A 15,601-nucleotide genomic window follows, 5' to 3' on the forward strand; every position below is an offset into this window, starting at 1 on the left:
AGGCCAAGATGAGGGATTACAGGCAGAAATCCCATCACAGCAACGTGAGACATGATGAGACTGGCTGTCATGGCAACATTTGAGGAGGAGGAAGTTACACAGGCAGGACATGTGGGAATGCAGCTAAATCTCCTGTGCAGACGTCTTGTCCTCGGTAACGCTTGTACGGGGGACGTTCCTTTAATGTCCTCACCTGATGGTTGAAGACGATGCATTAGCTTCTGAGCACGAGAGCATTGTTTTTGCTTCGTGACATCAATGTATTGGTCTCATGTTCCCCACATTTTACTTTGGAGCCCCAGTGGCCTAATGGATAAGGCACTGGCCTAAGTCAGGGATTGTGGGTTCGAGTCCCATCTGGGGTGATTTGAAGCAGAGTGATGCAGGGAAAGTGTGCTGGACCCATGACGACCCTCCTCTGCTAACTGTGTTTTAACGTCTCTTTCACTGCATTCTGACTGACACAGTCTTGGACATTAAACCAACAACTGTAGTCACTCTGAATAGATAAAAGAAATGATCCACCCAAAGGCAATGATCTAAAATCAATGTGCGCTTCTTGACAACATTGCTTCCTGACATCAATTCATGTACCCCATATTTTCATATTTTCATATTTTCAGCGCTTTTGCCTTGTTTGATCCTTGATGTCTGTTCTGTTCATTGTTTCTAAAGGCACTGCCCCCCACAACAGACTGTAGGTAGAGATACAGACACTAACGGGGTCAGTACACCCCCGTATGTACTGTCTATATTAATATGTAAACACTATAGAGAGTGAGACACATAGGGGGGGGGGTGTACTGTCTATATTAATATGTAAACACTACAGAGGGTGAGACACATTGGTGGATACTTTCTCTGTAGTGACTAGTGTCACTACAGACGCTTAAGCATGATGGGGAAATATATTAGTTCCTTGGCATCAACACAAAATAAAAGAAACCTTCAAAGGTCGAAAGTTTGATCAATTCAGTATTAAGGGACATTATAGGTGGCGCTCTTGCCCTGCAGGATTCCAACCGCAATTGATCCCCAAAGCCACCAGGTTAGATGCTCCTACCTGTGTGAGCACCATCAGGATGCTGAGCAGCAGCAGGCAGAGGGGCAGGTCATGGTGAGGTCGACCCAGGTCTGTCAGCACTGCGCAGGAAATGGCCACCAAGCCCACCAGGATATCCGCCACTGACAATAATACCTACACAGAGTAAAACACACTTTTGGTCCTTTAGATATCTGCTCGTAGTTTTCCTCAAACCACAGGTTCGTATGTCATGATAAGACATTTTAGATGGGGTCGAAACAGGTTTCCTCACCAGGAAGTAATTGGTGACAGTGCGGAGTGTTTTGTTGCTGCTGACGGCCAGACAGACCAGGAAGTTGCCGATGATGGCCAGCTCTGCGATGACGAGCTTGTGGCGATGTAAAGCCCCCTCATGCGGGGTTGGTATCCGTACGGCATCTCTCCCGTACAGCTGCCCAGAGTCACGTTCATGACGGGAGAGAGACAGAGACTCCAGTCATGGAAAACCTGGAGATAAGGAAAGAAAAGGAAACAAAACTTGAAAAAATAAGCGTGTTAACTATTTGTAAAGAAAATCGAATGCAAGAAGAGTACAACTCTCCCACTTCCTTTATGTATTATTTGTTTCCATAGTGATTACACAGACTGAGGAGGAGAAGAAAACACATGAATGGAGAGAGGAACAGTGGTTGTTATTAAGCGCAGCATGTGGCCTTTGTGCTGACCAACTGACCGGTGAAATTTGTTCCTGGAAAGGGACAAAAACAATGACACACACACACACTCGCAGACCCAAAGTGTTCACTATTTACACACACTGATAGGGATTCAAACCTGCTGCTCGTTGCCGTGCCCACATGTTAATAGATGGATTGTAAATGAACGGCAACAGTTTCAAATCAGCCATACGTAACTTATTAGAGACTTTACACAAATGATTGCTGTGCTTATGTTATGGTTATTATTGTTTTGTTTGAATCAGATGTTGCCTTCCATCACAGTAGAAGTACTTCGATTATTACATCTGATATCTTCTACTAGCACAGTAGAAGTTATCAGACGTTGCCTACTATCACAGTAGAAGGTATTCGATTATTACATCTGATAACTTCTACTAGCACAGTAGAAGTTATCAGACGTTGCCTACTATCACAGTAGAAGGTATTCGATTATTACATCTGATAACTTCTACTAGCACAGTAGAAGTTATCAGACATTGCCTAGTATCACAATAGAAGGTATTAGATTATTACATCTGATAACTTCTACTATCACAGTAGAAGTTATCAGACATTGCCTAGTATCACAGTAGAAGGTATTCGATTATTACATCTGATAAGATAAGATAAGATACTTTATTGTCCCGAAGGAAATTTGTCTTGGAAACATACATACAGTGTACAGTGTCTGCTGTTAAAAAACAATACAATACAAATAACATATTGCATACATAACTTCTACGAGCACAGTAGAAGGTATTAGATTATTACATCTGATAACTTCTACTAGCACAGTAGAAGTTATCAGACATTGCCTAGTATCACAGTAGAAGGTATTAGATTATTACATCTGGTAACTTCTACTATCACAGTAGAAGTTATCAGACATTGCCTAGTATCACAATAAAAGGTATTAGATTATTACATCTGATAACTTCTACTAGCACAGTAGAAGTTATCAGACATTGCCTAGTATCACAATAGAAGGTATTAGATTATTACATCTGATAACTTCTACTAGCACAGTAGAAGTTATCAGACATTGCCTAGTATCACAATAGAAGGTATTAGATTATTACATCTGATAACTTCTACTAGCACAGTAGAAGTTATCAGACATTGCCTAGTATCACAATAGAAGGTATTAGATTATTACATCTGATAACTTCTACTAGCACAGTAGAAGTTATCAGACATTGCCTAGTATCACAATAGAAGGTATTAGATTATTACATCTGATAACTTCTACTAGCACAGTAGAAGTTATCAGATGGTGCCTAGTATCACAGTAGAAGGTATTAGATTATTACATCTGATAACTTCTACTAGCACAGTAGAAGTTATCAGACATTGCCTAGTATCACAGTAGAAGGTATTAGATTATTACATCTGATAACTTCTACTAGCACAGTAGAAGTTATCAGACATTGCCTAGTATCACAATAGAAGGTATTAGATTATTACATCTGATAACTTCTACTAGCACAGTAGAAGTTATCAGATGGTGCCTAGTATCACAGTAGAAGGTATTAGATTATTACATCTGATAACTTCTACTAGCACAGTAGAAGTTATCAGACATTGCCTAGTATCACAATAGAAGGTATTAGATTATTACATCTATACATCTGATAACTTCTACTCGCACAGTAGAAGTTATCAGATGGTGCCTAGTATCACAGTAGAAGGTATTAGATTATTACATCTGATAACTTCTACTAGCACAGTAGAAGTTATCAGATGGTGCCTACTATCACAGTAGACATCACACAGACTCAAGCCTTCTAGCTGTGAGGTCTCACTTTGGACCTCTGAGGTGGCCCTGAGAGGACCGGAGCTCTTTATTGCGTTCATCCTGAAGGAAAATACAACCACCAAGCGTCCCAATATCCTGGCCGAGGTTTCCTATTTGCCCAGAAGAACGGCTGAGCGATGCACGGATTTATTACAGGCTCTTTACTTGGAGCGATGCCCGGACTAATTACAGGCTCTTCACTTGGAGCGATGCCCGGATTAATTCCAGGCTCTTCACTTGCAGCGATGCCCGGACTAATTCCAGGCTCTTCACTTGCAGCGATGCCCGGACTAATTCCAGGCTCTTCACTTGGAGCGATGCCCGGATTAATTCCAGGCTCTTCACTTGCAGCGATGCCCGGATTAATTCCAGGCTCTTCACTTGCAGCGATGCCCGGACTAATTCCAGGCTCTTCACTTGGAGCGATGCCCGGATTAATTCCAGGCTCTTCACTTGGAGCGATGCCCGGACTAATTACAGGCTCTTCACTTGGAGCGATGCCCGGATTAATTCCAGGCTCTTCACTTGCAGCGATGCCCGGATTAATTACAGGCTCTTCACTTGGAGCGATGACCGGATTTATTACAGGCTCTTCACTTGGAGCCATGCCCGGATTAATTACAGGCTCTTCACTTGGAGCGATGACCGGATTTATTACAGGCTCTTCACTTGGAGCCATGCCCGGATTAATTACAGGCTCTTCACTTCGAGCGATGCCCGGATTAATTACAGGCTCTTCACTTGGAGCCATGCCCCGACTAATTACAGGCTCTTCACTTGCAGCGATGCCCGGATTAATTCCAGGCTCTTCACTTGCAGCGATGCCCGGATTAATTACAGGCTCTTCACTTGGAGCGATAACGGAGAGGGCAGAGTTGACACATGGGGCTGCAACCTCTTTATGGATGAAGTCTTGCCGAACCTCTGAAAAGCTCTGTGTGTCATCCGGACTGGACTTCATCTGGTTCTCATTTCTTCCCCTGAGAGGGCTGGCAGCACATCTGTCCGTCTCCTCTGTCTGTGATGTGTCTGGTCTATCCATGGAGATTGTTTCCCGAACCTTCTTTCCACATCTGAATAAATTGCAGATGGTGTCCCATATTTTGGGTCGTGTCAGGTGATATTTGACAGAGGAGGCAATGTAGTTCCCAAGTTCTCGTTCCTCTAATTCCATGGACAACCGCACCTTTTTTGAACCTCCAAACTTCTTACACAGTTTCTTGAAAATGACCTTGTCCAGTTTTTCTAATGTTTTGAGATCAAAATCGTCATCCTGGACTTCGATCCACATTCTTTCAAACAGCCGCATCGTGATGGCCCCAAACAGAGGCAGAGTGATGGGTTCTGCAGTGGTACAGTTGTGATTTGGTTTTTTGAAAATCCGCGAAACCAGCGCCATCACGAATGAATGAAATGACCTTTTCTTTAGTGCTTCCTGTGTTGTTGCACCTGGCCAAGGTTCAGCATATGTGTCCCAAAATGCTGAGCTAGTTGTTGAATCAGAACCTTCGTTCTTTAGTTCCTCCTGTGCTGTGGCACCTGGACAAGGTTTAGAAAGTGTGTCCTCATGTACTGAGCCAGCTATTGAAGGTTCGCTAGGGCTGACAGCACATCTGTTCATCCCCTCTGACTGTGATGTATCTGGTCTATCCATGGAGATTGTTTCAACCTCCTGAGAGATTTCCTTTTTTGCCAGATCACACTTAACACCTGTCATTTCAATGATCTTAATCATTAGATCCTTCATTTTCTCAACGATAAAGTCAATATGTTCAACCTTCCATGCCATGGGTGGTGTGTGCAAATATTTGACGAAAATACCTCCAAAGATGTCCATTTTAAACCCTGGATGGTCTGGAAAGTGTACATTTAACTGTGGCTTAAAAGATAATTCAGTTATTTCTTTCAGACCTAGAGAGGTCTTGTAATATTTGTAAACATGTTCAAACTCAGCTACATGACCCTCGAGATATTTAAAATAGTCACTGAGCATTTCAAGTTCCTCACTTGCAGGATGAATTATTTCTAGTCTATCCATGGTTTCGTTCAAATCTTCAATGCAGTAAAGTTTTCACTGAAGGTATCTGCTCTGAGTGTAGAAAACTATTCTGGCTGTAGGGTAACTATTCAATGTCTAGATAAAGACATCAATCACGTGACACAACAAAGGCTTCTGTTTCGAACCGTTGTGACGTCAGAGGGTTCTGTTTCGAGCCGTTGTGACGTCACATGGGCTGCAAATTCCTGCTTCACGAGGCTTGACAGGATTCTTCTTCGTGGGTATTCTTCTTCTTCTTATTCTTCTTCTGCTTTTCATTTCCTGGTAGCTTGGATGCCGTGAGACACGATGCTGCCCCCTATAGTTCAGTGTTGTTGTACTGCAATCCCACTGATGTAAACATGTCAAAATGTTGTAAAAATTGAAAAGAAACTTCAGTCTTCAAAAGACTCACGAAGAAGAATCCTGTCAAGCCTCGTGAAGCGGGAATTTGCAGCCCACCATCATGGACTGGTAAACTATATTTGAAACATGAACCGTTAGCTTGGTATTTAGCCCGCTAGTGCTGCTACTTTGCTGTGTTAGCTGGTGGCTATGAACGAAACCGTTCATAATCAATGCTGATGCTAATCAGGCTAAATGCTGATTTGTGTACTGTTGACATGTTTTAACCAGCGACAAACACGTGGTTCTCGGTCAGTTATTGGGGATAATATATATATGTATTATATGTTATTGATTAAACAAAGTTTAAATTAAATTATCGCCGTTGAATAAACTAATATTAACAAACAGCTGTTTCTTGTTGTTAGTACAGTTGGTATTACTGTCTCTATCAGTGAGTACTTTCAGCTGTTAATAGTTATGGTATGTCAGCTGTTAATAGTTATGTTATATATTAGTGACGTTACTTAAGTGCATTTACTGTTGTACAATTTTGAGGTACTTGTACTTCCATTTTCTGCTACTGTATGCTTCTAACGTTTCTCCACTACTCTTCAAAGGGAAATATCGTAGTTTTTTACAGATTATTCATTCAAAAATATAAATTAACAAATAGATTATGATGTGTTATTATAGTTTAAGATACTCAGCAGTATTCTTTAAAAGTAGCTCCACCTTTAGCTGCAACATTAATGTGATGAACACATTATTGCATTAAAATAACTACTTCTTTGGCGAGTCGAGTATCCCCAAATGATTTCAAGCAGGACATTTTCACTAAAACATATTGTTATTTTGCACAGGATGTTCAGATTTGGGTTGTTTTGTCAAATAACACTTGTTAGATTGGATTAATAAACTCTTGTTTGTCTCCTAAACGTGTTCAGGACGTCACCGCTGGGTGATCTACACCACAGAGATGAACGGAAAGAACACCATGTAGCAGGTGGACGGCAGCATGGCTCTAGCTGATGTTACGAGCAGTTTGGTATAGAATCAGTACGACAATGACCATTTGGGCTAAAACGCGATCTACCTTAGACGTATTTGTAGTCGACTGTACTGTCTTGACAAGTGGATTAAACATTATTTAATAAACTACTGCTGCTTCCTCTCTTACTTGTGAGGGTTTTATTGTGAAAACAGATTCATGAAAAGCATGCAGACCTTAAAACAACATGTCTGTGATGTGAAGGGATTATTTTATTCTACTTATCGACACTTCTTGTAAAAAAAAATCCCTTATAATAAAAACACAAATATATAGTTTCCTTCTTTAAAAAAGGCTCAGTTCCTTCAAAAAAAACTGGTCAATTTAGTTCTTATCAAACACACTTCATGTTTTGTATTGCTGAGCTTCATGCAGATCCAAACGTTAAAGTGCTTCAACATTGACTCTGAGATCCTGTAGCTGCCGACTCATACATGTAACCACAGGCGTCCTGAGTGTTAGCCAATTCATCAACAAACAAACCAAAATACTACATATACTAAACAACAACATAATTAAACTAAACAAATAACTGACAAAAAAGCTATTGAGGTGTGTAATGTTTCTGTAGTGTAGTTATGCGCCAGATGAACAACGACTTGATGTACTGCAACAGGCTTTTATTCGGACGCTCGTACACACACTGTTCATGCGGTCTTGCTGACTGCCTGTCTATATCTTGTACCGCCCACAAGGTGGCGTGGTTCACAATCAGAATCAGCTTTATTGGCCATGTGTGCTTACGCATACATGGAATTTGTCTTCGGTTTCTACTCCGCTCTCAATGTACAAACACAAATTTACAATAAACAAGAAAACATACATATAAAGAATAAAAAAGGCCAGCAAAAAAGTAGAACGGATGTAGGTATAAACATTTAACAGCTATATACAATATAAGTATATATCCGAAAGAAAAAAGTATATATATATATATATATATACACACACACACATGTGAACATAAACCTATAGACAATGGCATGAATTGAGGTGATAGTGCAAGTGGTGGTAATAGTGCAGTCTGACTTATTTATTGTTCATCAGAGTGACGGCCAGTGGAAAGAAGCTGTTCCTGTGTCTGGTGGTTTCGGCGTACAGAGCTCTGTAGCGTCCACCAGAGGGGAGGAGGTGGAACAGCTTGTGTCCATGGTGTGGAGGGTCTGCAGTGATCTTTCCAGCCCGTTTCCTGACTCTGGAGGTGTACAAGTCCAGGATGGTTTCTGGTTGTAGTCTGTTTCTGTCCTGTTTGGTGGCTGATCCAAACAATAACGTGAAGCACTTTCAATTACCTTGTCGTTGAAATGTGCTCTACAAATAAACTTGCCTTAGTGACTGATTGGCTCAAGAGGGAACAGAGACTTTGTGTTCTGCAGAGAGGGAACCCCGACTTGAAGTAGGATTAATTCTGCACCAGCAGCTGCACCAGCAGCTTCATGAGGATGACAGGCCAGTGTAAGGCTGGAGGTGCATTTTTGATTTGTTATTACTGCTTTTGTTATTCGTTATTGTTACAACGCACGTGTCTATGTTGCCAACACATACATGTTGAACTGTTATGGGATACAGTAACTTCAAAGCAGCATCTTGGAACGTGAACGGTTTAAATAATCCGGTTAAGAGAAGCAGAGTAATGTCAAAAATGAGACGGTAAAACCACCAAATTATATTTCTACAGGAAACGCATTTATCCCAAAATGAACATGAAAAATTAAATTTGGATCCAAGAACACATTTTATAGCTCATTGAAAACCAGAAACAGAGGAGTCGCGATATTATTACATAATTCGAATAACTTTGACTTGGTTAGGGAGATAAGGGACAGTGAAGGCAGTGATGTTGATTGAAAACAAATTGACCTTATCTGTGTCTATTTACCACAAAGTGATCATAGTAGTATGAGAAAAATACTTGAGCTGATTTCCTCAGAATCACAAGGCACACTAATATGTGCAGGAGACTTTAACACAGTAATAAGTAGTAGATGGGATACATCTAATAAGAGAAATATGTCCCCGCAGTCCTTAGCCTGCATCGGTTCTCTCTGAGTGTTACACAGTTAAAGCACATTGAGGTCCAGTGAGGTCCAGTGAACTCAGCGCCTCCGTCGCTCACGGCTGTCAGAGTGTGAGTGGCAGCGCTCAGAGCTGGAGCCATCTGCTGAGTCACGTCTATCTCCTGCAGCCATCCTTCCTCTGCACACTGCCAGTCAGAGCAGATGTCACATCAGAAGGAATGAGAGACACACATGTGTTTGTTATGTGCCGGGACTTTGACTCACACAGTTTGTGCTGGAAGAAGAACTCAGATATTGTATATTATTATATTATAATCATTGATGCATTAAAGCTTTAATGTTGAAGCTGGTAAAAGTAGAGCTCATTTTGAATACTGTACTTTATATACTGCGGGGTAGTTGGTGAATTTCCCCGTGGGGATCAATGAACTAATCTTAACCTACAATGATACATTATAAGTTATTGTTATATTGTATTTTGTGTTATTAGTCAGAATCTACAAAGTAACCAGTAACTTAGGTAATCACATAAATGCTCTGGAGTAACAAGTGCAATGTTTGCGTCTAAAATGTATAAATGGAAATACAGGAAAGTACAAGTACCTCAAAATTGGACAGTGCAGTAGTTGAGTAAACCACCACTGGTAATAATCCATATTACACTTGATACATCTGAATGTATCACGATGAAGGCCGTGTGTTCTTCTTTGCTGCATGATCTTAACTTTAAATACACTTTATATTACACATCTGTCATTTTCCCAATAATCTAAGAAATAACACATTGTATGCTCATTAGAGGGAAAATAGAACAATGTCCTTAAAAGAACTTCTTCATTTAAACCCATGTAAATATTCATGAATATAATTCATCATCGTAAACTTTATCCTTCCCACATGTTGAATGTGTTCCTGTGTTAGCTGCTGTAGTCTGACTCGAAGGCTCTCTAGGTCACACCAGTAATTACTTAAAGATAACAATAACTAACTCAATGAACACTGTCTCTGTTTTACCTCTAAGTTCCAAACGGTTCTTCCAGAGCGCTTCCTGCAGTAGAACGTCATTAGAAACTAGAAAAAGCATTTCCTGCTGAAAATGCGTTGGAATGCTGAAAGCTGAAATGAATCTCAAAAACATTGCTGAAAATATATATCCAATTCAAAAACAAATTGCAAACAGCTTAATAATTCAAAGAGTTTAAAGATTACAAATATGAAAAGTCATATCACACCTCTCCTGAAAGAGCTGAACATTTTGATATTTGAACAGTTTCTGTGGCTTAAAAAAATTCATCAGTGGTGATATTTGTAGTAGTATAAGTTGTAGTAGAAGTATTATTCATAGAAGTATTAGTAGCATTAGAATAACTACTACAACTACAAGTGGTTTCAGTCCTACCTTTCAGGCAGAACTGAATATGTGTCACTGGGAAGATACAAGTCCAGACTGCTCCCTGTCTCCTGTGGTGTTCCGCAAGTGTCGGTCCTCTGCCCCATCCTCTTCATTATTTACATGCTCCCCCTCGGTCGTGTCATCAGCAGACATAGGATGTCTTTCCACTGTTATGCTGATGATACACAGCTCTACATCAAAACTGCCCCAAGCCCCTCTGCAGCCATGTCATGTCTCACCTCCTGTCTTGGGGAGATAAAGGCGTGGATGAGCAACAACTTTCTCCAGTTAAACAGTAGCAAAACCGAAGCCCTCCTTGTTGGCACTCCACACCAGGTTCAGTCATCCTCCATAACTCATCTCACCTTCGACGGTCAGGTCATCCCCCTCGCCTCCACAGTCACTAATCTGGGAGTTAAGTTTGACCCACACCTGTCCTTTAATGACCATATAAAACACCTGTGCAAAACCTCGTTTTATCATCTCAAAAACATCTCCAAACTCCGCCCCACTTTAACCCTGTCAGATGCAGAGAAGCTCGTCCACGCCTTTATATCCTCAAGACTGGACTACTGCAACGCACTATTCACTGGGATCACTGCCAAGAACATCCAGAAGCTGCAATACATCCAAAACAGCGCTGCCAGGATCCTGATGAGAGTCCGGAAGTATGAGCACATAACACCCATTCTGCACTCCCTACACTGGCTCCCTGTCTCATTCCGGATTGATTACAAAGTCCTACTACTCACACATTAATGCATAAATGGACATGCACCTCCCTACCTACAAGATCTCATCACTCCCCAAATCTCCACCCGCACCCTCAGATCATCAAACAGCTCGCTTCTCCGGGTCCCCAGCACCAAGCTCCGCACCATGGGCGACCGGGCCTTTGGCTCGGCAGCTCCACGCCTATGGAACAGTCTCCCTGACCACCTAAGGGCAACACAGACACTGGTCTCTTTTAAGACTGGCCTAAAAACCTTTTTATTCAGGAAAGCCTTTCTGACCTAAGTCACTGTCAGTTATTTCTTTTGTGTTTCCGTTCATTCACTGGTTTTTATTTTATTATAGTTTTTTTTATGTTTTAACTATGCTTTTTACCATGTTTTTACTATGTACTGGCTCTGTGGCACTCTGAGATTTAAAAAAAAAAATGAAAAGTGCGTTACAAATAAAATACATTATTATTATTATTACTAGTAGTAGTAGTGATATTTGTAGTAGTAGTATAAGTTGTAGTAGAAGTATTATTAGTCGTAGAAGTATTGGTAATTAGAAGAAGTAGTAGAAGACGTAGTATCAGTAGTCATAGTAATATCTGTAGTGTTGGTCGTAGTATTTAATATCACCAGTAGTAGTGGTAGTAGTAATATTAATAGTAATGGCAGTAGAAGATGTAGCAGTAGTAGTAGTACTAGTAGCAGTCGTACTAATAGCTGTAGTAGTATTACTACTTTTAGAAGCATGAATAGCAGTAGTAGTAGTAGCAGTTGTCGTATAAGTAATAGTAGTCGTGGTAGTAATAGCAGTAGTGGTAGTAATAATATTGATGGTAGCAGTAGTAGTAGTAATGGTAGCAACAGCAAAAGTTATCGTAGAAGTAGTCGTAGCAGTAGTAGTAATACTATATTAGCAGCAGCAGTAGTAGTTGTCGCAGTATTAGTAAGAGCATTCATTTTTTTAACAAAAATACAGTTAATCCATGGGGCTTTTATTTAACAGCATTCCAACAATAAGTCAATTTATTATACAACACTCGAAAAATAAGCGGAACTCTCCGTCGATAGAAGAGCCCGGCTGAAACCAACACGGAATGTTTTAGTGACGCACATCAGAACACGGAAGTGAAACGCTGTTTCCGTGTTTATGTTTCATCTTTGCGCCGAGCAGAACAGCTCATTTTGTGAACCAGTATGGCGGTGAACGCCGTTCACCTGGAGTCGGACGCCTTCCTGGTGTGCATGAATCACGCATTAAGCACGGAGAAAGAAGAGGTGATGGGTCTGTGCATCGGAGAGGTGGAGACCACGCGGATCGTCCACATCCACTCAGTCATCATCCTCCGCCGCTCGGACAAGAGGAAGGACCGGGTGGAGATCTCCCCGGAGCAGCTGTCGGCGGCCTCCACGGAGGCGGAGAGGCTGGCCGACATGACTGGCAGGCCGATGCGGGTGGTCGGCTGGTACCACTCCCACCCGCACATCACTGTGTGGCCCTCCCACGTCGACGTGAGGACCCAGGCGATGTACCAGATGCTGGACCAGTGCTTCGTGGGCCTCATCTTCTCCTGTTTCATAGAGGACAAGAACACCAAGACGGGCCGCGTGCTTTACACCTGCTTCCAGTCCGTGCAGGCGCAGAAGGGCTCCGAGTACGAGCGGGTGGAGATCCCCATCCACGTGGTCCCCCGCGAGGCCATCGGCAAGGTGTGCCTGGAGTCGGCCGTGGAGCTGCCGCGGATCCTGTGCCAGGAGGAGCAGGACACGTACCGCAAGATCCACAGCCTTGCGCACCTGGACCCCGTCACCAAGATCCACAACGGCTCGGTGTTCACCAAGAACCTGTGCAGCCAGATGTCGGCGGTGAGCGGGCCGCTGCTGCAGTGGCTGGAGGACCGCCTGGAGCAGAACAAGCAGAGCGTCGTGGAGCTGCGGCAGGAGAAGGAGAGGCTGCTGCAGGAGCTGGCTGCTATGTGAGCCGGGAGGACAGAGAGGACACATAGCAGCCGGTTGTTGTTTTTGTCCACGAAGGAAACGGACCTCCTGTGTTGCTTGTTTTCGGTTCTGTACCAACCGAAAAGTTGTCCATAATATGAACAATCTGTAACTGTCTAATACCAAAAGGGTGGCATCGCAGTCTTGATTTAGAAATGTCCTTATTTAAATCGCTATTTTATTACATTTAGGGTCATTCTCGTACAACTGTGTTATGCGGCTGCAACTCACGAATAAACTGCCAAATATGTAATAATTTGGTCCTAACAGAATGTTTCCTCCGAATATAAGTCCGAAGCGACGATGCTCAAATTAAAATGATAAAAACTACAGAAACTCCTCAAATCCTCACATTTGAGAAGCTGGGACCAGAACATTTACATTTTTTGGATAATATTCATCAAAAAAAATGTGTTGGTTACCAAATAGTTTTCTTCTGTCAATCAACTAATCCATGAAACAACTCGTTGCTTCAGCTCGAGTCCCCAGAGCTGCTATCTAAAGTCTCAAAGATGAAGTTCTGCTTGCCTGTTTCTTAGACCAGATAGTTTCCTGATTTGAGTTTTTGTTCTGCTCTTTGGTGAGAAGAGAAAGTTAAACTCTGACTCATTTGAGAAGTTACTCTTATAAGGTATAGTTTTGGTTTCGGGCTCTTTAATTCAGATTTAGCAGACATAATGCGATGGAAGTTGTTAACCCACCCATAATGGGGATCAATGGTTAACTGGAGGGAAAGCTGATGGTGGGAAATATTAAGTAATTTATGGGCAGAAACATTCAAATCTTACTTTGGGTCACGTGTCTGAATCAGAGCCAGCTGGGCACATTGAGCGACATGTGACAAAGAGAACGTGCCTTTGGACTATCAGGTGTTACTGTAGATACTGTCAATGAGGGATTTTGAATGCAACGGCAGGGTGTGTGTGTGTGTGTGTGTGTGTGTGTGTGTGTGTGTGTGTGTGTGTGTGTGTGTGTGTGTGTGTGTGTGTGTGTGTGTGTGTGTGTGTGTGTGTGTGTGTGTGTGTGTGTGTGTGTGATTGACATTAGTTCACTCTGTTTGCTTTGTCTTTTTCTTCTGCCTCGTCTCCTCCCAGATTTGTAAAGCCTGAAATCTTCTTTCTTTTGAAGGTGCATTATTCAGGTGTGACTAACATGTGTTTCCTCTGCATACTGTAAAATAAAACAGCTGTTGCTGCTGCACTGTGACCCACACACACCTCACTGTCACTTCACTTCAGTCCTGAAACAATGAGGCGATGATACCAAACCGAAAACACGTTTCTGTTTTGAGTTTGAAAACGGTTTCAGGAATTATTAGGAAAAGAACAGACCCATCGTTCATATCATTAAATCCGTGTGTGCTTTTCCGACTATGACGAGTCAAAATGTCTGCTGTGCAAAAGATCCATTCAGTAAATATTTTGTCTTGAACTTGCTTATTTTGTTTTCCTTATTAATCAACCTACTGCTGTTATCTGTTCAAAATTAAAGCTGTAGCCATACAAATATGACACCTGTGTAATTTACATTTAGGCCTACCTTTTTTCCATACTATGTGTATCGGCTTCATTTCACAGAGGAATAGAACAAACAAGCAAATACTTATTATATACTTATGTTTTTATTTAACATATCCAATCAGCAAACAGCAGCACCACATACAACAGACAATCGGTTACATCTTTACAGTACTTCTTATTATAGTATATACAGAGTCTTTCTTGAATATCTTTTTATTTTGTCAGTGTCATGAAAGACTGTTACAGTGAGACAGTGACTGTAACATTGGACAAAAAATACAGCCAAAATAGAAGCAAAACAGGCAAAATGGAGGCAGCAAAACAGCAGCAGGTGAACCACCTCACATATGGGGTAAGTAGTCAGACTGCAACAAGAGGAGAGAAATGTCTGAAACCCACCATGAGCCACCACAGAGTCCCAGGGACCAAAATAAAAGCGTGAGACCAGGACCACGGGTGCCTTTTATTTGCTGCCACTGATTGAGGGGAGGAGCCTAGTTTGAGGGCTGCGTTCACAACCCTACACTTCCTTCTCTGAGGAGCGTTCAACAATGTGTTCACTTTATACACAAAACCAGTCTGCTAAGTATGTCAGCGCTGTGGAGGAAAGTAATCCAATGATGAATCAGATTAACGATTAAAACTTAACTGCACTTTTCTGAATACGCTGACAAAGTGAAATTGTGAAAACAAAACCATTCTTAATTCATAAAATACTTATATCACACTGCTTAATTAAGAACCAAGTCACACAGAGCAGAAAATATTATAGCAACAATGAAATTACAGAACAAATGGGACTATACACACCACACACGGTTCAATATCCATTTAGGTTGCACAACAGTTAATCAACCTCTATCTAATTTGGGAAAGCCCTCCCTCTGTGCTGATCTAAACAGCTGCTGTCTCCTGGGGAAAATCCACTGTACTTGATGTCACAAACTCAGCTGTAGATCCAAAATAACAAACACCAAG

General features: G+C 41.7%; 1 protein-coding gene across 1 annotated transcript; it reads left to right on the forward strand.

The window, feature by feature from the left end:
• Positions 1-12,263: 12,263 nt before the first annotated feature.
• On the forward strand, positions 12,264-14,528 carry brcc3 (BRCA1/BRCA2-containing complex, subunit 3). The gene has a single exon (XM_079290040.1). It carries the CDS (start codon positions 12,303-12,305, stop codon positions 13,083-13,085), a length of 783 nt encoding a protein of 260 aa, XP_079146166.1. The 5' UTR covers positions 12,264-12,302; the 3' UTR covers positions 13,086-14,528.
• The last annotated feature ends 1,073 nt before the right edge of the window (positions 14,529-15,601 follow it).

The sequence above is a fragment of the Melanostigma gelatinosum genome (assembly GCF_949748355.1).
Source record: "Melanostigma gelatinosum genome assembly, chromosome: 18".
NCBI lineage: Eukaryota > Metazoa > Chordata > Actinopteri > Perciformes > Zoarcidae > Melanostigma > Melanostigma gelatinosum.

What these genes read in the sequence shown, in the direction of transcription:
- brcc3 (XM_079290040.1), top strand. Translation starts at nt 12,303, where the DNA reads ATGGCGGTGAACGCCGTTCACCTGGAGTCGGACGCCTTCCTGGTGTGC.